Source organism: Apium graveolens, chromosome 6, assembly GCF_009905375.1.
Source record: "Apium graveolens cultivar Ventura chromosome 6, ASM990537v1, whole genome shotgun sequence".
Lineage (NCBI taxonomy): Eukaryota > Viridiplantae > Streptophyta > Magnoliopsida > Apiales > Apiaceae > Apium > Apium graveolens.
In genome coordinates, this window is record NC_133652.1 from 42,784,889 (window position 1) to 42,809,214 (window position 24,326).

General features: G+C 35.0%; 2 protein-coding genes across 2 annotated transcripts; both read left to right on the top strand.

The window, feature by feature from the left end:
- Window positions 1-332: 332 nt before the first annotated feature.
- LOC141664957 (uncharacterized) lies at window positions 333-16,355 on the top strand. Its single transcript, XM_074470915.1, has 7 exons — window positions 333-627; window positions 702-938; window positions 14,143-14,384; window positions 14,655-14,848; window positions 14,963-15,504; window positions 15,685-15,990; window positions 16,159-16,355. Exons 1-7 carry the CDS (start codon window positions 333-335, stop codon window positions 16,353-16,355), a joined length of 2,013 nt encoding a protein of 670 aa, XP_074327016.1.
- A 176-nt stretch (window positions 16,356-16,531) lies between these two features.
- Window positions 16,532-17,794, top strand: LOC141664958 (uncharacterized). The gene is made up of 2 exons (XM_074470916.1): window positions 16,532-16,980; window positions 17,476-17,794. The coding sequence occupies exons 1-2, from the start codon at window positions 16,532-16,534 to the stop codon at window positions 17,792-17,794; spliced, it is 768 nt and encodes a 255-aa protein (XP_074327017.1).
- The last annotated feature ends 6,532 nt before the right edge of the window (window positions 17,795-24,326 follow it).

The window sequence follows — 24,326 nt, forward strand, 5'->3', positions numbered from 1 at the left end:
GATTCCATGTAGAAGAGCATAGATCATTACCATAATGGTTCAACTTTTGAAGGACGAAATTTGTTTTACACATTTAATGAAGCTGCTGAACAGCTCCAGTATTAAGAAGAATATTTTAAAGAAAGTACGTTAATAATTTTAAATGCTCTGTCAATTATGTGAAATTTAATACTATTATTATGTTGGAAATTGTGTGTTGGCATAGTGATTTGTACTGTATATTTTATTGTTAAGGTTGTATGGATTTGCCATAAGAAATAAATGCTGATACTTGGGAAGGCTATTTAAATCTAGGAGGTCCTGATGCACAATGTTCTCTTTGTGGTGCAGTTATGTGGGATCATGAGCGCCACAATAAGTCTAATAAAAATGCACCAGCAACATTCTCTCTATGTTGTAAAAATGGACAAGTTGAACTTCCTAAAGAGAAGCAACCTCCAGAATCTCTTGCATCTCTTCTCACTTCAAATCATTTCCGACCTAATATTAGGGTGTATAATGCTATGTTTGCAATGTGTTCCAGCGGAGGAAGAATTGACCATAAGATAAACAAAGGTAGAGCACAATATTGTTATAAAGTTGGAGGACAGAATTTACATTTTATCGGAAGTCTGTTGCCAGAAGAGGGTAAAATCCAAAGTTTTGTCAACTGTACATTTATGACACCGATAATGAGCTTTCTAATAGGCTTAATGCAATAGGTTCGATTCGAGATCAGGTCGACCAAAATATTGTTGAAGCTTTGATGCAGATGTTTCATGAACATAACAAAGTAGTGGAGCAGTTTATCACTGCACGTGAACATTTTAAAAATGATACGCTGGATGAATATAGGTTGGTTTTAATATCTTCAGAGGTAGCTAATGGGCATCCCAACATTATTGGTCCATCTAATGAGGTAGGTGGATTGATAGTACAAAAAAATCCAGACACACCAGGTTTTAGGGATACAATAGTTCATTCAAGACAATATGGTTTGAAGCGAGTCTGGGAGACCGATCTCTTCTTTATGCAACTACAGTACCCTGTCCTCTTTGTGGCGCCCTCCAAACCCGGGTCAGAAGTTTGGGGTCCACACACATACCTTAATTATAACCTGCTTATAACAATAATAAAGATAATAATAATTATATGCAGTGACCCTACTTATCCACCACCACGGACCGCGACAGGTTAAAGTATGCACACAAGCCAACACACTAATATATTACAAACCGTTCAAATCCCAACTATTTCAACTCACACTGAGTATCAAACATTATTACAAACTTTTACAAACATAAATTATCCCAAAAGAAGTCTACTAGTTCAGCTTTCTCAACCTGAACCCCTAGCTCTCGCGCTGGACTGGGGATCCTCTTTACCAACTGGTTCCTTTTTAACTGGAAAGAATATAAACAACATCGCACAAATGAGCTAACTAGCTCAGCAAGTCACAATAACAAAACTGAGAATAATGATCATCAGGTGAATATATTTATGATATCAAGTGAACAATGGATTATGATTTAGAATTGGATAATATACTTTTAATTTAAAAACCAAGGTTAGGCTGCTGATCAGTCACGCACTAACCCCGAGCAAGGCACACAGCATTGCTCTAACTATTGGATCCAAGGCACACATTCGCCTAACTTGACCATTATATGGTCTGACCACGAATCTGGTCCACAATTTTATAAAAAAAACAATCCAATTCTAACATAATAACAGAATATGCAATAATAAACAATAACCAGAATCATTAACAACAATGACTGTTTAACAATGAAAGGGTTTCAATCTTTGTAAGGATCAAAAAAGTAGTTTACAAGCTTGAATGCTGGGAACTGAAAGAATTGGATAACAAAAGAATCAATATTTCAGGGTTTCAAAGATTTGAGCTCTCAAAGCATAGGATACAATGGTTGAATGTATAAGTAATTCAGTTCAGTGTTTGGGATTTTGTTTGCATGTATTTATGGAATAGTATCGTATACTTGAGGTTCAAGTTTGGGTTTATAATAATCAATGGCTTAGAAAGAATATGGTTCATAGCTCAAGAACAATAACTGAAATCAGGGTTTAGGTTTCTGTGCTTCAAAGCACTTGCAATGTCAACAAGACTATCAAGAATTTCAATATCTCGAGAAAGTTCAGAACATTTGCCTGGAATTAGCTTACTACTCTGTACTCGCTTCCAATCACAATCGGCTTACTCCTCAACTATCTGTTTCCCTTTTCTACGCCTTGCCTCTTCTGCTCACATATCATAAGCATCTATCAATCATCAACTCACAAGATTCTATTCAACGCACTCTTTTATCTACCCTTCGTTTTACCCAAATCCGATTAACGGATTGAAATCTACGCAATAACGAAGTATACACCGCCTATATAGACCGATAGTCAAACCACATGTCACATATAACACATAATACATCACGTAATCAAGGACATATCATTTATAAAGAAGTCTTAGGTCATAAATGTGCTTTCGGGTATTTAAAATAATTTTTAAAACATTTTTCGGAATTAAAACGGGTCGTTGGATCAAATTTCAAGTTAATAAACAGGGTTCGGCTGACCAATTCTGTCTCCGAAACAATTTTAGAATAATTATCGAGCCTTGAAAATAATTTAGAATAATATTTTAAAGCTCTAAACTATTTTTCAGAATTTTTAAATCATTTTTAATAATTAAATCTAATTAAATAATTAATTAAAAATCAATTAATAATTAATTAAATCAATTAATCAATTAATTTTCGAATTAATTGACTAATTAATCAATTAAAAATTAACTGAAATTAATTAAATAATTAATTCAGATTTATTTGTGAATTAAAAATAATTTTCGGAATTAAAATAATAATTTTTAGAATTTTCAGAAATTAAAAACGAATTTTTATAATAAAAATAAATGGGAAATATGATTTTTAAACATTTTTAAAACAGGAATCCCTATTTTTGCAAAGTCTGAAAACTACAGGGACCAAACTGCATCGTCCCCAAAACTTCAGGGACCAAACTGCAATTTTTACAGTCCAGTCGCCGGAAAACACAGGGGTGACCGGAGAACACGATTCCGGCCTCCTCACCTTGCCACAAGCTCCAGATCACTTCTACACAACACCAGGAACAAAACCATGCAATCAAAACAACCTAACAATCCCTGATTTGGCCGGAATTTGGCCGTGAAATTTCCCAGTTTCCGGCGAACATCGGAAAACTTCAAAACACAACTCCCTTCTCTACAGACTTCGTTGGTTCATGAAACTTATACGACTGGATTGCTAATTTCACAGAGAACACAATCCACTATATCACAACATCAATCTATCACAGAATAAGAAACCCCCAAATTTCAATTAAGAACATTCATACGGGTTATAAACCCTAATTTTAAAATTCGAAAATCAAACTCAAATTTGAACATGTTATTGAACTCCAAATCAGACGTATGACATATGAAAATCATCAGGAAAACAAGCTCTACAACATACAATCATCAAATCATACAAACAATCATCCGAACAAAAATTCATATTTTTAATAAAATAAATTCGAAAATAATTAAATTTTTAGAAATTCAACCTTTGATTCTGCAGGTGTATGGATTACAGATTCTGATAGAGCTTCTCAAGACCTTCAAATCCAGTACTCGAGCTTTTCAAACAAAGATCACTAACACCTTCAAAAGTTGGTTTGATTCTCAGAAAGGTTAATGAATATATGATTTTTCTCTGTAAAATTATATATTTATCTGTCTGCAAATGATTTTGATACGAAATAAAATACGGTAAAAGGCTATTTATAATTACGGAAAATTAGTATCCCGTTGGATCATTCCGGATATAAAATGGTACGTTTATTTATAAAAACTGATCCAAACGGTATCGGTTTTCGGGATAGTTATCCCAATCAGTACAATTTGTACTGCGGTCTTGGTCTCAGCACCCAGTTACACGTACTACGAAGTGATAATTGGGATAGTTTAATAAAAAGCTCCCGTTTATCGAAAATACGGGTTTGATTAATTTACCGAAACGAATATTGTATCGAAAATGTTGTGCCGGGACCCGCGCAGGACAAACCGTACGCCGGATCGAAAAAGTCGAAACATGGAAAATGCTCGGAATATTACAATTAGGTTAGGAAGGAGTTCTCGGTAGAGTTTTGGGTTCCAAAAACGTAACAACGGTTGACGTCGGTTGGTTCCCGTTTTTATAAAATAGATTTTAATTACCCGGAAAAAGATTTTAAAAATTTCATATGATTCTTATAAATCTATAAATCAACACAAAAATAATTAGGAAGATATAACAATTATCTATATTTTATTTGGGACATATAAAAATAAAATACTCAATTAATATTATTTTTGAATATTCAAGTACATATATCACTTAACAATTAACTCACAGAATAGATACTGAACACACATATTAATTATTTAATAGTAAAAATAATTACACGTTATATCCCGGATATTACATCCTTCCCCCCTTAAAAGGATTCTGTCCTCAGAATCTCCTAAGAAAACAAATGAGGGTACTTTTCTCTCATATCACTTTCTAACTCCCAGGTTGACTCTTCAACCTTTGGGTTTCTCCACAATACTCTTACTAACTTTATCACTTTATTTCTCAATATTTTCTCTCTTTCCTCTAAAATCTCTATTGGATTCTCTACATATAATAAGTCTGCCTGAAGCTCTATTGGCTCATATTCTATTACATGCCTGGAGTCTGGATTATATTTCTTGAGCATCGATACATGAAAAACATTGTGAATGTGCTCCATGTGAGGAGGTAATGCCAATTCGTAAGCGACTTTGCCAACGCTCTTTAGGATCTCAAAAGGTCCGACATATCTTGGGCTTAGCTTCCCTTTCTTCCCAAACCTCGTTAGTCCTTTCCACGGTGATACTTTCAATAATACCAAGCTCCCTTCTTCAAATTCCATGTCTTTCTTTGACTGGTCTGCATATTTCCTCTGACGATTTTGTGCGGCTATTAATCTTTTCTGGATAAGTTCAACAACTTCCTTTGTCTGCTGCACCAATTCAGGTCCGAGTATTTTACGTTCTCCTACTTCGTCCCAATATAATGGAGATCTACATTTGCGTCCATAAAGGGCTTCATAAGGTGGCATCCCAATGCTGGCGTGATAACTGTTGTTATAAGCAAATTCTACCAGGGGTAAATGCTCGTCCCAACTTCCTTTGAAATCAATAGCACAAACACGTAGCATGTCCTCGATTGTCTGGATTGTTCTTTCACTTTGGCCGTCCGTCTGCGGGTGATAGGCCGTACTCATCTTCAATTTTGTTCTCAAACATTCTTGAAAACTCTTCCAAAATCTTGAATTAAACCTTGGATCTCGATCAGATACGATAGACACTGGAACTCCATGACGAACTACAATTTCTTTTAGGTACATATGAACTAGCTTGTCGAGCGAAAATCTTTCATTTATAGGCAGAAAATGAGCTGACTTGGTAAGTCTATCCACTATAACCCAAATGGCATCATGATTAGCCCTTGTCTTTGGTAATCCAACTATGAAATCCATGGTAATATGTTCCCACTTCCATTCTGGAATCTCCAATGGCTGTAGCAATCCGCTTGGTCTCTGATGCTCCGCTTTAACTCTCTGACAGGTATAACATTTGCTAACCCATTCCGCAATTTCCCTCTTCATATTTGGCCACCAATAATTCTTCTTCAGATCTCTGTACATTTTGGTACTCCCTGGATGGATGGAATATCTTGAACTATGTGCCTCTTGTAAAATTTCATTCTTTAACTCCGTCACTGGTGGAATCCAAACTCTTGAAGAAAACCTAAGAATACCTTGATCATCTTGTTGCGTGCATAATTCCTCACCTACCAAACTATTTATATCTTGATCCATTACCTCTTTCTGGCATTTCTTTATTTTCTCCAGTAGCTCCGGGTGGAAAATCATACTGTATACTTTTGCTTCTTCAGGCTTGCAAATTTTAACCTCCAATTCTAATTTCTGAAATTCTTTATATATTTCTTCAGATACAGATAACACATTTAACCTTTCCTTCCAACTTAACGCATCTGCTACAACGTTCGCCTTACCGGGATGATAATTAATCGAGCAATCATAATCCTTGATCAACTCTAACCATCTCCTTTGCCTCATATTAAGTTCCTTCTGGGTAAATATATATTTCAAACTTTTGTGATCCGTGAAAATCTCACACTTTTCTCCATATAAATAATGTCTCCAAATTTTCAAAGCAAAAACTATAGCTGCTAGCTCCAAGTCATGAGTAGGGTATTTCTGTTCGTGTGGTTTTAATTGTCTTGACGCATAAGCAATCACCTTGTCATGCTGCATAAGAACACATCCTAGTCCCTTATGAGAAGCATCGCTATAAATTACGAAATTCCCTTGATCGTCCGGAAGTGATAAAACAGGTGCCGTGATTAATCTCTGCTTCAATTCTTGAAAACTTCCTTCGCACTTGTCGTTCCATATAAACTTTTCATTCTTTCGTGTAAGCTTTGTTAATGATGTGGCAATCCTTGAGAAATTCTGAACAAATCGACGATAATATCCTGCTAATCCTAGGAAACTTCTTACCTCAGTGGGTGTTCTCGGTCTCTCCCAATTCGTAATTGCTTCGATCTTTGCCGGGTCCACTTTGATCCCTTCATTACTGACTATGTGTCCTAAGAACTGAACTTCCTGTAACCAAAACTCACACTTCGACAGTTTAGCATATAACTTCTTCTTCCTTAAAATCTCCAAAGCCGTTCTCACATGTTCCGCATGATCTTCTTTCGTCTTGGAATAGATTAAAATATCGTCTATAAACATAATAACAAACTTATCCAAATACTCTTTGAAAATTCTATTCATCAGATCCATAAACGCTGCTGGGGCGTTGGTCAATCCAAAAGACATCACTAGAAATTCATAATGTCCATACCTTGTTCTGAAAGCTGTCTTTGGTATATCTTGTGGCTTGATCTTTAGTTGATGATATCCCGATCTTAAATCAATTTTGGAGAAATACTTGGCTCCCTTCAATTGGTCAAACAAATCATCGATTCTGGGTAACGGATACTTGTTCTTGATTGTCAGCTTATTGAGCTCCCTATAGTCAATACACAGTCTCATGCTTCCATCTTTTTTCTTGACAAATAATACCGGGGCTCCCCACGGGGATACGCTAGGTCTAATTACTCCTTTCTCTAACAATTCTTGCAATTGCCTTGCTAGCTCCTTCATCTCAACAGGCGCCATTCTGTATGGGGCTTTGGACACCGGTTCTGTTCCAGGTTCTAAGTCGATCGCAAATTCAATTTCTCTATCTGGAGGAAGTCCTGGTAATTCGTCGGGAAATACGTCTGGAAATTCATTCACTACTGGAATATCTTCAAGTTTTGCTGGCTCCTGACTCCTGTCGATTACATATGCTACGAAATGCTCACATCCTTGCCGTAATAATTTCTTGGCTTGAATCATTGTTAAGAACTTCTTTATTTGTTTCTGACCTTTGAGCGTTACTATTCTTTCGTCTGGCGTTTTCACCATTACCTTCTTATTCCGACAATCTATCTGAGCATCATGCTTAGATAACCAATCCATCCCTAATATTACATCAAATTCTCCTAACTTAAATGGTATCAAATCTACACAAAACTTACTACCAGAAATCTCAACCTCACAATTTCCACAAACTTGGTTCACAGTTACACGTTCTTGATTTGCTAATTCCACAGTCATTATTTCATTTAAGCATTCCACTGGACAATTTAATTTACTAACAAAGTCTTGTGAAACAAATGATCGAGTTGCTCCCGAATCTATTAACACTTTGGCACATAAAGAATTCACATTAAGCGTACCTGCCACGACATCCGTATCCTGGATCGCATCTTTCACCGACATGTCAAAAACTCTAGCCCTTGGAGTCTCATTCACTGTTGGGGTAGATCCCATAATCCTCAATGCATTACTGACTGGGGCTGGTGTCTTGCAATCCCTGGCCATATGTCCTGGCTTTCCACATTTAAAGCATGTAAATCCAATGACTGGAACCTTCACTGCTGGATTCCGGATAGGCTGATCCTTATTTGCTGGCTGATTTCGGCACTCCCTTGAATAGTGCCCTTTCTGGTTGCATTTAAAACATACCACATTCAACTTGTTACAAACTCCTCCATGCTTCTTTCCACAAACTTGACAATCTGGAAAAATTAATCTCAACTGATTCGGCTGATTTACATTAGCTGGACGATTGCCTTGTCCTCCGTCTCCTGCATTTTATCTTCTGAAATTAAAATTTCTCCCTGGCTGAAACTTGCCCTTCTTAAAATTTGGAAACTTCCCTATTTGTGACTGACCCTCACTTCCCTCAACTTTCCTTTTCTTGCTTTCCTTATCTTTCTGGAACATCTCACTCTCTGTCTCTGCGATCATAGCCTTCTGTACTACTCCTGCATAAGTCTCTAATTCAAAAATAGCTACCTTTCCCCTGATCCATGGTTTCAAGCCTTGCTGGAATCTCTTAGCTTTCTTTCTATCAGTATCAATATACGACGGTACATACCTTGACAATTCCTCAAACTTCCCCTCATAATCTGTTACCGACATATTCCCTTGCTTTAGCTCTAAAAACTTCAACTCCATTTGATCCTGAACAAACTGAGGAAAATACTTTTCTAGAAACAATTCCTTGAACCTTTCCCAAGTAATAACATCCGTACCTTCCAATGTCTTCACCATCTCCCACCAATAGGTGGCTTCATTCTTCAGATAGTAACTTGCAAACTCAACCTTCTGTTCCTCCTTCACTTTCACTAAGGCAAATGCCTTCTCTATTTCCTTTAACCAAACATTTGCTTCAATTGGCTCTAAGGAACCCTTGAATTCTGGTGGGTTTATTGCCTGAAAAGTTTTGAAGGTTACCTGGGGATTGGTCTGTCTTTGTTGTTGTTGTGCTAGGTGAACTGTTTGTTGAGCCAAGATTTGAAGAATCTGGGCTATTGCTGGGTCCATAGGTCCTGGGTTCACATTCGGGTTTGTATTATCTTGATTGTTGTTGTTGGTTTCTTCATTTCGGGTGTTGGTGCGGGTATTTCTTTTAGGAGGCATTTTCTGTAAAGAATCAATCAATTTATTTAGCTTTTGAATCAAATATTTGCATAAAAGAAAAGTTTTGTAAAACAGGAATATCTCTTTTGAAAACAGTTGTAACTAAGTAAATTGCATGCTTCTTTACAGAATATAAACAGTTATGGAAAACGGGGTACATGGTATCACAGGGTATGACTGGTGCAATAAAATAAATGACAGTGCTGGAAAGGAAAAAGGTATTGATATATATAGATCAAAAGTTTTAGGGTAGTACAAGCGTAAAGACGCTTCCAAAGTAAAAGCAAAAAGGGTACAACAACCTATTCACTAGTCAGCATAGCTAGTCTATAAATACAACTCAAAAGTCTACTGATACACACTACACACTACTGTACATACTACATAACCATAACAACACTTCTCAGCATCTCCATCTCTGAATCTCTGACTCATGGCAAATCTGGACCTCCTATCTCCTCAAGCTCCTCTAGAACCCACTTAGCCCACTCGACTAGGAAATCAGGGGTGATGTCCGCATGTGTAGCCTCAGCAATCCTCACAGCAGCTGTTTTACGAAATGCCTGGAGCCTCTCTCTAAGTCGCCTCTCACCACTCCCCATCTCTCTGGTACGCATGATATGCAATAACTCCTGGATCTGACCCTGTAGAAATCGCTGCTCCATAAGGCAAGCCTCAAACTGATGATATGGGACAGGATAGGAAGAGAACTGGAAAGGTACTCCCGTGACTGAATGACTAGTAAAGCCTGAATCCGCAGGTGGGGGTCCTCTGATAGGTGGCCTCACACCTGGAGGTGGAATAGCCTGCAGTGGTACGGGCTGCAACACCGGTGGAGGTAGAATAGCCAATGTTGATGGAACAACAGGACGTGGATCCGAAAACGGCACTCCAACTGAAGGCTCTGAATGATCAGCTGATACAGGAATAAAAGAGTCGGCCATCTCTGCTATCTGAAATCATATCGTAATATAAGAATCTCGTTCCATAACGCAAACTTATACTAATACCTGATATACCGAAGCACTCAACCTCTCAACGTTCTCTCATCCTATGCCTTACTTCTAATCTTAACCCTCTACCCATTCCCGTTAACCTAGGCTTGTGTCAGTGACTTATAACCTGTAGCTCTGATACCAACCTGTGGCGCCCTCCAAACCCGGGTCAGAAGTTTGGGGTCCACACACATACCTTAATTATAACCTGCTTATAACAATAATAAAGATAATAATAATTATATGCAGTGACCCTACTTATCCACCACCACGGACCGCGACAGGTTAAAGTATGCACACAAGCCAACACACTAATATATTACAAACCGTTCAAATCCCAACTATTTCAACTCACACTGAGTATCAAACATTATTACAAACTTTTACAAACATAAATTATCCCAAAAGAAGTCTACTAGTTCAGCTTTCTCAACCTGAACCCCTAGCTCTCGCGCTGGACTGGGGATCCTCTTTACCAACTGGTTCCTTTTTAACTGGAAAGAATATAAACAACATCGCACAAATGAGCTAACTAGCTCAGCAAGTCACAATAACAAAACTGAGAATAATGATCATCAGGTGAATATATTTATGATATCAAGTGAACAATGGATTATGATTTAGAATTGGATAATATACTTTTAATTTAAAAACCAAGGTTAGGCTGCTGATCAGTCACGCACTAACCCCGAGCAAGGCACACAGCATTGCTCTAACTATTGGATCCAAGGCACACATTCGCCTAACTTGACCATTATATGGTCTGACCACGAATCTGGTCCACAATTTTATAAAAAAAAACAATCCAATTCTAACATAATAACAGAATATGCAATAATAAACAATAACCAGAATCATTAACAACAATGACTGTTTAACAATGAAAGGGTTTCAATCTTTGTAAGGATCAAAAAAGTAGTTTACAAGCTTGAATGCTGGGAACTGAAAGAATTGGATAACAAAAGAATCAATATTTCAGGGTTTCAAAGATTTGAGCTCTCAAAGCATAGGATACAATGGTTGAATGTATAAGTAATTCAGTTCAGTGTTTGGGATTTTGTTTGCATGTATTTATGGAATAGTATCGTATACTTGAGGTTCAAGTTTGGGTTTATAATAATCAATGGCTTAGAAAGAATATGGTTCATAGCTCAAGAACAATAACTGAAATCAGGGTTTAGGTTTCTGTGCTTCAAAGCACTTGCAATGTCAACAAGACTATCAAGAATTTCAATATCTCGAGAAAGTTCAGAACACTTGCCTGGAATTAGCTTACTACTCTGTACTCGCTTCCAATCACAATCGGCTTACTCCTCAACTATCTGTTTCCCTTTTCTATGCCTTGCCTCTTCTACTCACATATCATAAGCATCTATCAATCATCAACTCACAAGATTCTATTCAACGCACTCTTTTATCTACCCTTCGTTTTACCCAAATCCGATTAACGGATTGAAATCTACGCAATAACGAAGTATACACCGCCTATATAGACCGATAGTCAAACCACATGTCACATATAACACATAATACATCACGTAATCAAGGACATATCATTTATAAAGAAGTCTTAGGTCATAAATGTGCTTTCGGGTATTTAAAATAATTTTTAAAACATTTTTCGGAATTAAAACGGGTCGTTGGATCAAATTTCAAGTTAATAAACAGGGTTCGGCTGACCAATTCTGGCTCCGAAACAATTTTAGAATAATTATCGAGCCTTGAAAATAATTTAGAATAATATTTTAAAGCTCTAAACTATTTTTCAGAATTTTTAAATCATTTTTAATAATTAAATCTAATTAAATAATTAATTAAAAATCAATTAATAATTAATTAAATCAATTAATCAATTAATTTTTGAATTAATTGACTAATTAATCAATTAAAAATTAACTGAAATTAATTAAATAATTAATTCAGATTTATTTGTGAATTAAAAATAATTTTCGGAATTAAAATAATAATTTTTAGAATTTTCAGAAATTAAAAACGAATTTTTATAATAAAAATAAATGGGAAATATGATTTTTAAACATTTTTAAAACAGGAATCCTATTTTTGCAAAGTCTGAAAACTACAGGGACCAAACTGCATCGTCCCCAAAACTTCAGGGACCAAACTGCAATTTTTACAGTCCAGTCGCCGGAAAACACAGGGGTGACCGGAGAACACGATTCCGGCCTCCTCACCTTGCCACAAGCTCCAGATCACTTCTACACAACACCAGGAACACAACCATGCAATCAAAACAACCTAACAATCCCTGATTTGGCCGGAATTTGGCCGTGAAATTTCCCAGTTTCCGGCGAACATCGGAAAACTTCAAAACACAACTCCCTTCTCTACAGACTTCGTTGGTTCATGAAACTTATACGACTGGATTGCTAATTTCACAGAGAACACAATCCACTATATCACAACATCAATCTATCACAAAATAAGAAACCCTCAAATTTCAATTAAGAACATTCATACGGGTTATAAACCCTAATTTTAAAATTCGAAAATCAAACTCAAATTTGAACATGTTATTGAACTCCAAATCAGACGTATGACATATGAAAATCATCAGGAAAACAAGCTCTACAACATACAATCATCAAATCATACAAACAATCATCCGAACAAAAATTCATATTTTTAATAAAATAAATTCGAAAATAATTAAATTTTTAGAAATTCAACCTTTGATTCTGCAGGTGTATGGATTACAGATTCTGATAGAGCTTCTCAAGACCTTCAAATCCAGTACTCGAGCTTTTCAAACAAAGATCACTAACACCTTCAAAAGTTGGTTTGATTCTCAGAAAGGTTTATGAATATATGATTTTTCTCTGTAAAATTATATATTTATCTGTCTACAAATGATTTTGATACGAAATAAAATACGGTAAAAGGCTATTTATAATTACGGAAAATTAGTATCCCGTTGGATCATTCCGGATATAAAATGGTACGTTTATTTATAAAAACTGATCCAAACGGTATCGGTTTTCGGGATAGTTATCCCAATATGTACAATTTGTACTGCGGTCTTGGTCTCAGCACCCAGTTACACGTACTACGAAGTGATAATTGGGATAGTTTAATAAAAAGCTCCCGTTTATCGAAAATACGGGTTTGATTAATTTACCGAAACGAATATTGTATCGAAAATGTTGTGCCGGGACCCGCGCAGGACAAACCGTACGCCGGATCGAAAAAGTCGAAACATGGAAAATGCTCGGAATATTACAATTAGGTTAGGAAGGAGTTCTCGGTAGAGTTTTGGGTTCCAAAAACGTAACAACGGTTGACGTCGGTTGGTTCCCGTTTTTATAAAATAGATTTTAATTACCCGGAAAAAGATTTTAAAAATTTCATATGATTCTTATAAATCTATAAATCAACACAAAAATAATTAGGAAGATATAACAATTATCTATATTTTATTTGGGACATATAAAAATAAAATACTCAATTAATATTATTTTTGAATATTCAAGTACATATATCACTTAACAATTAACTCACAGAATAGATACTGAACACACATATTAATTATTTAATAGTAAAAATAATTACACGTTATATCCCGGATATTACACTCTTCCCCCATGGAGATGATGGTTTTCATACCAAAATCTCACTAAAGAAGATCAACAATAAGAAAAAACCCGTGGTGGAAGATGAAACTGAAGAAGAAGAAGAAAGAAAAAATAGGGAATATGTTTCGATGAAAGAATATTATTGTTATAAACTAATGATACATCCTACAGAAGGTAAACTCCAAGTCTTATATTAAGAATGTGTTCATTCTACATAATTCGAGTTTAGCCATTCATTAGAAACTGTATTTTTATCTTAATTAATATATTATGTAAACGTTATTTTTTAGGTCTGACTCCTCATCTAGGAGGAAGACTGTGGCAACAATATGTTGTTGATGCGTTTACAACTGTTGAACAATACAGGCTAGATTAGATTAGTAGAAACCAAACTACAATTAGGTCTGACCTTTACACTTCAGTTCGTGATGCAGTTCGGAGAGGAGACAACGATCCAGATCACATTGGCAAATGCATAATTTTACCAGCTTCATTTACTGGATCTAAACGTTATATGTCTCAGTACTTTAAGGATTCCTTAGCATTGTGTCGTGTTATTAGACACCCAACACTTTTTCTAACAATGACATGCAATTCCAAATGGCCTGAAATTAAAGAAATGATGAAGCATCTTCCCGACATTGACGTTTACGATGCCCCTGACATTGTAACACGGGTATTTAAGCTAAAGCTACAACTGATTGATCTAATAAAGAAAAAGAATTATTTTGGCAAGTGCATAGGAAGTGAGTTAAATATATCATGCTTTTATTTTTTCTTACAATTTTTATAGTTGTTCTTAAAATAGTTCACAAAGTTGCTTCACTATAAAATTAAATTATATCATTACTGTAAAATATATAATGCTATTCTTTTTTTTGCAATAGTCATGCACGTCATTGAGTTTCAGAAGAGAGGTTTGCCACATTGTCATATGCTAATATAGCTGCATCCAGATGACGGACTTAAGAATTCAGATCAGATAGATGCCATTGTGTCTGCCGAAATTCCTGACCAACATACTGATCCCATAGGATATGCAGCTATTAAGAAACACATGATACATGGTCCATGTGGACAGGATTTTACATATTCTCCGTGTATGGTCAAGGGTAAATGCATGCGTCATTTTCCTAAAAGGTTACTTCATCCTTATTATTCTTAACATATGTTCACTTTATCAACTACATATCATAATATTTAACAGTTACTACATGATAATAGTTTTTTACGTTTTTCAATATCTTCTGACAGATATAATTCGAATACATGCTTTTACGATTGTGGAATTCCCATTTATCGTAGACGGAAGACCTCTTCAAGGGTTAAGGTCAAAGGTTTATTTCTGGATAATCAATATGTTGTACCCTTCAACAGAGATTTGTTGATTAAATTTCAATGCCATATAAATGTGGAGATATGCAACAACTCAAGGTCACTAAAGCACTTATTTAAGTATTGCTTGAAGGGGCATGATAATGCAACAATGATGATTCAGAAAGAAAGAGGAAGTTTGTCCTTGAAAAAGACAAATAATCTAGGGAAATCTATGGATGAGGTGAAGCACTATCTCGATGGACACTATGTATGTGCTTCAGAAACATCGTGGAGAATTTTTGGTTTCGACATCCATTCACGTTGGCCAACTGTCGACCGTTTACCAGTCCACCTGCCAGGTGAGAAGCATGTGAGTTTTAAAACTGGAGAATCTCTGCAAAAAGTCTGTGATCGTGCCAACTCAAAACGAACTAAACTGGAGGCTTGGTTTTTAGCAAACAAGAATATACCCAGTGCACGTAACTTCACTTATTCAGAGTTCCCAAGTCACTTCACTTGGTTTCCCAGGGAATGCAAGTGAAAAGAAAGACAAAGAGGTGAAGTTGTTGGACGTCTTTCAGAGGTTCACACAACGGCGGGAGACTTGTTGTATTTGCGCATGCTGCTAATGAGTAAAAAAGGTTGTTTGTCATTTGAAGATTTACAAAATGTGAATGGTCATGTATATGACAGTTTTAAAGAATCATGTGCAGCTCTTGGACTCCTACTGGATGATAGCCAATGGCATGAGGCAATAATCAAAAATGCTCACTCATCATTTCTTAATCAATTACGCGAAATGTTTGTAAACATACTGGCATATTATTCTGTATCAGACCCACTCAGTTTGTGGAATGAGCACTGGAGTTGTTTTTCAGATGATGTTGAACATCATAGAAAGAAAGCCACAGGAAACAACAACCTACGTCTCTCCGAAGCAGATGTAAAAAATTATGCTCTTGTAGGTATGCTTTTATTTAAAGTGGAAAATAAAATTGGACTTATCATCTATTTGTTGAATCAATTAGTTGTCCAGATGGTTCTTAATATGCTTACAACTATATAAATTTATTAATTTATAGCTATGAATAATAGTTAATTAAATTGCACCTTAATTAATATTTAAATCACAGAAATTGAGAAACTCTTGAATGATATCGGAAAAAGTTTAAAGGATTTTCCAACAATGCATTTCCCTCCTGATGTATTTAGATGTACGGACTTAAATCGTCTCATAATCGAGGAGACTTCGTATAACAAGGATGAGATGAAAGAATTACATGATGCTAATTATAATAAACTAAATGCTGAGCAGATGAAGGTTTATTAATCTGTTATTGATAGCATTGAGCAAGATAAGGGACGTCTTTTTTTTGTTCATGGTAGTGGAGGATGTGGAAAAACCTTTCTGTGGTAGACTATTTGTTGTCGATTGCGTTCTGAAAAAAAATTATTTTGCCGGTGGCATCATCTGGCATTGCATCCACTCTGCTACCAGGTGGAAGAATGACGCACTCTCGATTTCATATTCCTCTAAAAATTGATCAAAACTCAACTGCAGGAATCAAGCATGGGACAGATATTGCAGAGTTATTGCATCATACAAGCCTGATTATTTGGGACGAATCCTCTATGCAGCATCGTCATGCTTTTGAATGCGTGGATCGAAGTTTGCATGATATAATGTCCTATGTTAATCCTGCAAGAGAAAAAAAACCATTTGGCGGTATCACGGTAGTATTTGGAGGTGATTTTCATCAGATCCTTCCAGTTATCCCAAAGGCCACGAGAGCAGAAGTTGTAGGAGCAACACTAATTCAGTCTAAATTATGGGACCATTGTCAAGTTTTTATATTGAAACAGAACATGCGTCTTCATTCTAGTAATACGCCTGAACATAATAAGGTAATAAAGGAATTTAGTGACTGGAAACTAAAGGTTGGTGATGGAAAATTGTAAAATTCTATTGGAGGAGATAACCGTTCTTCCGTTCTCTTTCCTGTTCCTGAAGAATATGTTGTGCGATGTAGAGAAAAACCAATTCAGACTATATGTGATATCATATATCCCAATTTTGTTGAAAGCATGTCTTCTCATTTATACTTAAAGTTGAGAGCTATTCTAACGCTAACAAATTCTGTTGTAGATGATATAAATTCAGTAATTCTTGACAAGATTCCTGGCACCACACACATACCTTAGTCAGGATTCTTTCGAGGATGTAGGTGTTGAGGAAAATGATTTCGATGACTCATTTCCTGTTGAATATTTAAACTCACTTAATATGTCGTGTCTCCCTAAGCACGAGTTTAAGATAAAAGTCGGAGCAGCTGTGATCCTTATGAGAAATTTGAACCGGATTCTTGGATTATGCAATTGAACTCGGATGGTGGTTACAGGTTGTAAAAAAAATAGCATATAGTGTCAAATTTTAATCGGAACTCATCTAGGTCAAAAGCATCTGATTCCGCGAATCGATATGGTCCCACTGATACGAATGGCCTTTCGAATTTAAAAGGACAGTTCTCGCTGCAACTTTGCTTTGCTATGATGGTGAACAAAAGTCAAGGTCAGTCACTTGATACCGTTGGTTTATATTTGCCTAAACTCGTATTTTGCCATGGACAACTGTATGTTGCTATTGCAAGGGTTACTTCCCCGAAAGGTCTCTACATACTAATTGACAGCGACTCAGGTCAGAGCACAAATATCACTGAAAATATTGTTTTCGAAGAAGTATTCTATAATCTACCAGACATAGATGATTAACATATTATAATACATTCTTTCCTGTTATGTTACATTACAAGCCATAGTTTGTGGCTGAGCTTATAATAAACTCCCACTACTTAACTTTCTTTTTTTTGTTTTAACTTGAAATAATGTTGGGAGATGAATGATTATTTTAAGTTTTCGTATTCGCATTTGATTTGCATTTAATATTCATCACATTATATTTCAATTAATTGCAATAATATTCAATTTATCTCAATATAAAAATAATTAACTCTCAGTACTATATCACTTACACACTTAAATTATTGCAATTGTTAAAAAAATCAATAATTATATTATTGTTATATTCAAATTTCCGACAATCAAGATAATTTATAATACTATTACATAAAAATTAATAATTAACAATTTTGGACAATTATAATATAAAATATTATTTATATTTTATATAATGTGATATATATATATATATAGTTGTATGAAGTTTAAGATAACCTAAACTTTATTTAAATCGACACAATGAAAATAAGAAATAGAGTTTAATAATTGATTTTTAGTATTATGTATGGCATAAATTTCGTCCATAAAATTACTTTTCTCTAATTTCACATTTCACAATTATGTTAAAGTTTTTTGCTTGGGGATTAATTTATAATTACTAAATAACAAAAAAGATTACAATAATCATTTATGTGTAAAACTAATATCAATCAATAACAATATATATAATCATGTTAACTATATTTAATATAATTGATTATGGTCATATGTCATAAAAATATTTAAAAAATAATAAGAAAATAAGTAGGTTACATTCATATCAATTTCTGACATTTATATGCAAGGATGACATATAACAAAACACTGTCAAAAATTAGCAAAGGAATATACAAGCATCATGTATAATATAGAGATTATTCTAAACATGGTAATGATTTAATCTGAAGTTAGCATCAATTTATAGCTATAAATTAGTATAAATTAAGATTATGGTGGCTAATTGTTTGCAAAATTTAAAACAAAATTGATTCTCTAAATCTTTTTTATCAGTATATGTGGCGCCCTCCAAACCCGAGTCAGAAGTTTGGGGTCCACAACACAAACACAATATATTAACCTGTATAAGGAATATTATTTATAATGACCCTGCTTCATAAAACCACGGATCGCAACAGGTTAAAGTATGAAAACAAGCCACAACCTTAATTTATTACAGCGTACCAAATCCCGACTGACTTAACTTATAATTGATAATAAAGTCTTTCTTACAATCGTACTCTCTTTCCAGTGCATGAAGCTCCTGCTAGCTCGATCCAACTCAAACTGGAACCTTAGCCCGCACTTTGGACTGAGGAACTTCTCTATCAACCATATCCTTTTTAACTGTAAAATATATAAAAAGTTTCGCAAGAGTGAGCTAACTAGTTCAGCAAGTCATCATAACGATAACTGAGGTTAAACAATAGTCAAATGAGATGATTCAGAGGAATCAAGTTTCCTTTTAACTAGTCATTAGAATTGGATATTCATTTTAAGTTTTAAAAACCAAGGTTAGGCTGCTGATCAGCCACGCACTAACCCCGAGCGAAGCACACAGCTCTGCTCTTACGAACTGGATCCAAGGCACACATTGGCCTAATTCGACCACGAATCTGGTCTGACCACGAATCTGGTCCACATAAAGAAAACTATCCAATTCTAAAACAATTCAGTATAATAAACAATATAATTCAATAAGCCAGATCATAATCAACAGTAATAAAGCATTGGTATAAAAACGTAATACGATTCATGAGTATCACAAGGGTATATCTGGATATGTAAAAGAAACGGTTTTCAGTTTGTAAAAGCATCAGGTATTAGTTCAGTAATGATTTTTCAAGGTATAGTTCTTTGATGTTATAAGGATTGGTCGGGATATAAAAGTTTCTGTGTTTTCAAACAATTTTCTTCCAGGGTTTGGTGTTTGGTAATTAAACATTTAGGGAGTAGTATCATATCTGTGCGGTTTGGTATCTGAGGTATCCATACGATTTAGTCCTTGGGATTTCCGGAATAGTGTATCAACAAAGGATGGTTTGCAAAGAATAAGGCTTACGGCTCAAGATCAAGAAAGAATCAGGGTTCAAGGGTAAATAGTTTAAAGCACTTGCATTATAAAATAGGAGTTATGTTTAATAATAGCAACATGTTATGAAACAGTTCGAAAATATTGATAATATATTTTGAAGAAAAGTTCAGAAATACTTGTCTTACAAGGCTTTGCAACTATTACATATCAACTCTGCTGCTCAGGCTCTAACGTCCAACCACTAGATCCCATTGGATTCGACTTTGACACTCAGGTCTTTCTGTTAAAACTCTACTGAGCTCGTCGACTGACCACTAGGTTATCTTTAGTCCATCGTCCATTTTCAGGTTCCCGACTATAACCAACAGGGTCGAAATATCCTACGTTAGACGTCTAGGTATGCTTTAAATATCCTCGATATTAATTCTTACCCAACGATATTCAAACCCGACTCGTAATTATTCATATTAGAATAACACAGACAATAATTATGGTTCACATTCTCGAAATCGATCCAGTGTTCGTTTATAGAAAATACGTATACTCGTCATTTTACGAAATTAGGGTTATTGTGTTTTGGACAAAATATACAATACAACATACAATCAGGTTCTGTATAAAACATACATATATGTATTTACTTATACTCGCTCGATGTCCCGATAATCCTCGGATACGCTCTCGTATTTCCGTAGTTCGATTTTCCGAAGATTGGACAGCGTCTCCTTTGTTTATCGGACTACCCGTCGATACAATTCGACGTCTCAATCAACAATCAATCTAATCAACTCAAATTCATAACCCAACCACGCAATCCAACAACCCAATCACAAGTCACAAATTCCCAAACGTCAATTCAAATCAATTAATTATTATCCGATTATTTACATCTCGAAAATAATTTATGAACTAAATTAATATTTTGAATTTTTAGGATTCAGATATTGATCATCACGGTCCACTGTCGGCTCGCCGAGGCTCATCGCCGATGGCGGTAAAATTCGCGGGTACCCATATACATCGGGTTTCCATCGCAAATTTCACCAATTAACTCGAATAACTACAGCACGAAATTAATTTCATTTCATGAAATTATTCAATTAAATTTCCTGCATAAAATAAATAATAATTAAAATCAGTACACTCCATCAAGAAGAAGCAAAACAGCAACCCGATTACACATCACAAATCGGCCGGAAAATGGCCAGAAACGTGAAACAAAATCGGACAAGAATAGTAGGCACACAGAACTGTACAATCCAGGCAACACAGACATGTATTTGACATGTACATACATATATAATACACGACCGAACACAACCACGGCCTCGCCACCACCGCCTCGTCGGAAGCCGAGGAAGGGCGGCTGACACCGCGTGAATCACCGGGAAAAATGAGAATCACGGCAAATAAACTGAAGAGCACATCCCTGACAGCTTACCGAACCATAACCATCGCGAGGGGAGGGGGAAAACGCGAAAAAAAATAATCAAAGTAGAGATATAAAAGAAAGAAAAGGGATGAGAACAAAAGAGCTTATCCCCTTTTATTTCTGTATATATTTTTTTTCTTGTTTGTTTGCAGCCCAACACATGTCCACAAAATGGCTAAGCACTCGACACATATACAATTAACACCCGACAGCCAAATTTTGTACCGTATTTTCGCAATTATCGGACTAGGGTGTGCATAAAACAAAATCATAAAATTACAAAAATAAGCTCAAAATTTTCTAAAAACCCCGAAACTAATGAAATAAAATTTTCATTATTTTTAAAGCATTTTTTGAAACGCTATTCGTACCCGCAATTCACAATTAACGAACTGAGTTGCCCTTAAAACAATTTCAGAAAATCATGAAACTAGTCTTATAATATTAGAAATATCCCGAAGTTTATAAAAACATAAATTTCATAATTTTAAAACAATTTCTAAAATGCACTTTATGCCCGCTTTTATCAATTAAAAGAATCGACGTGCGGGTAAAATTAATCCCAAAAATTCCCAAAATAATTTTAAAATTCCCGGAATATTCCCAACTTAAATAAATATGAGTTTTATAATTTTTGAAGAGTTCTTGAATTAAATATGGATTTTACAAATAAAAGCATTCAGAAAATCATTTAAAGACAAATAATTAATAAAATATTGATTTCTCAATTTTATAAAATCCTAAAAATCATTATTGAAATTATAAAATCATAAAAACAATTTTAGAGATACTTCACATATTTATACAAATAAAGTTGCATTAAATCCACTTTAAAAGTGGAACAATTCAATGCAATTCCTTAATTAATCACACGGACTACCCGGTACATCATAAATCGCACCTAGATAAAAATCAAACAACACATACCGGTCAAACCAATACACATATTTTATTTAATAATTTCCATAATAATCACATATTTAAATAATTCAAAAATACATGGGTCGTTATATCCTTCCCCCCTTAAAAGGATTTTGTCCTCAGAATCTGATCTAGTTACACAAGTGAGGATATTTGTCAAGCATATCTGACTCTAGATTCCGAGTAGACTCTTCTACTCGAGGATTTCGAACGTACTGACTATAGATATACACTCATTTCCAATGACTCGCCTTTAACGATCAAGAGTTTGGATTGATCACTATATGCAAAACAAACTTGGACAAGAGCCCCATTGGCTCCTGATCAATCACTTAATTCAAATCAGATACTTATCGTTTTTAGCTTTAACAGGTCAAACACGCTATATGTACACACTGTTGCGACGGTAACATCAACTCATGAACAACTTTGTCTATATTTATCAATATCTCGAATGGTTCACTAATTTTAGGACTTAGCTTTCCCTTTCTACTCAAACTTATCCAATCTCTTTCAAGACGACACTTTTACTAACACTACCGGTCCTATTTCTATACTCATACTTTCTCTCAATACAATTTCGTCTTCTTTCTTTGTCTACTCCGAGCTACTTCAATTAATATTACTATGCTCTTGGTGTGCCGATTTAACTTAGAACTTGACAACTTTCTTTCTCCCACTTTATTTTAATAGAAATAGGGACCTACACTTACGTTCACATGAAGCTTGGTAAAGTGGCATTCCAAAGCTGACATCGTTGATAATTGATCATTCCGGTATTTCCTTAAAATTCAACCTCTCAACATACTTTATAGTTCCTGAATCGCTTTATCATTCTGACCCTTTGTTTAAGGATGATAGGCGGTGCTCGTTTTCAACTTGGTTTCCAAACATTTAAACATCTCTTACTCTTTTTTTCATCAGTTAAGGCTGAAAAGTAATCTCATATATTCACGTATTATCACCTTTAAGTATTTGAACTTCAGATTCCACTCTTTCCAATCCGTTTATCAACTCTTCGGTGGTCTTAATTACATCCAATCCTTTCTGTCGGCATAAGGCATCTGTTACCATACGGCTTTGCTTAGGTAGTTGTAAATAGATTAATTCAGAATCTTTTGTTAACCTTGGTCAAAATTTCATTCTTGAAGACTCAACGTATAGTTGCTTTCCTTCTGATCTTTGGAGAAAAATCTTTGGGCATTCCATGCAGGCTTTCTTCTTTTCTTTTTTTCTTTTTTTTTTCTTCTTCTTTTTTTATTTTTTTTTTATTTTTTTTGAGTAGCTGAGAATGTTATCAATAAATACAATTTGCTTATCTAAGTACTCCTTATACACTACGTTCCTTAATTCCTTACAGCCACCTGATACACTGGTTATTTCACATAATATCACTAGAGCTTGCAATGCTCTTAACTCACTTTAATCGTAATCTCTGATATGTTCTCTGGTCGGATCTTAAATTAATCCTCAAGACATAACACACTTCTTAAATTAGGTCTCATAGGTAATCAATCTTTATAGGGGTCACTTATTCTTAATCGTTGTTTTATTAAACTCCCGCTAATCAGTACATAATCTCATAATTTCATTTCTTTTCTCCAGCAACATCACTGATACATTTTACGATTCGCTTCTTGTAAAACCATTCCTTGGTCTGCCTTATTCACTAGGCCTCCGATACTTTGCCTTAATTCTTTGACGTGTCCAACACTTCCCAGTATATTTTGAAATTCCCTTCTTATACCTGGTTATCGCTATTTTTCTTTAAATTTCCATATATTTTGGCATCTCTTCAATAGATTAAATACTTTATACTATGAATTCTCTATGGGATCTCGTTTCTTAATTCTTTTACTTGTAGCTTCCAAGTGCTGAAAGAGAACCTGGGGATATCGTGATCGTTCTCCTGGGCGCATAAATTTCCTCTTACTAGCTGTTAACATCGTGATCCATTATCTTTTCTTGACATCTCTTTATCTTTTCTTAACAATTCTGACTAAAAGGTTATACTATCCATCCTTGCTCCTTTTTGGATTATAAACTCTGACTCCCCATTCCAGCTTCTAAAATTTCATAGAAAATTCTTCTGGTACAGTTTCTATGTTCGTTTTCTCCTCTCTTTTTTTCTTTTTTTTTTC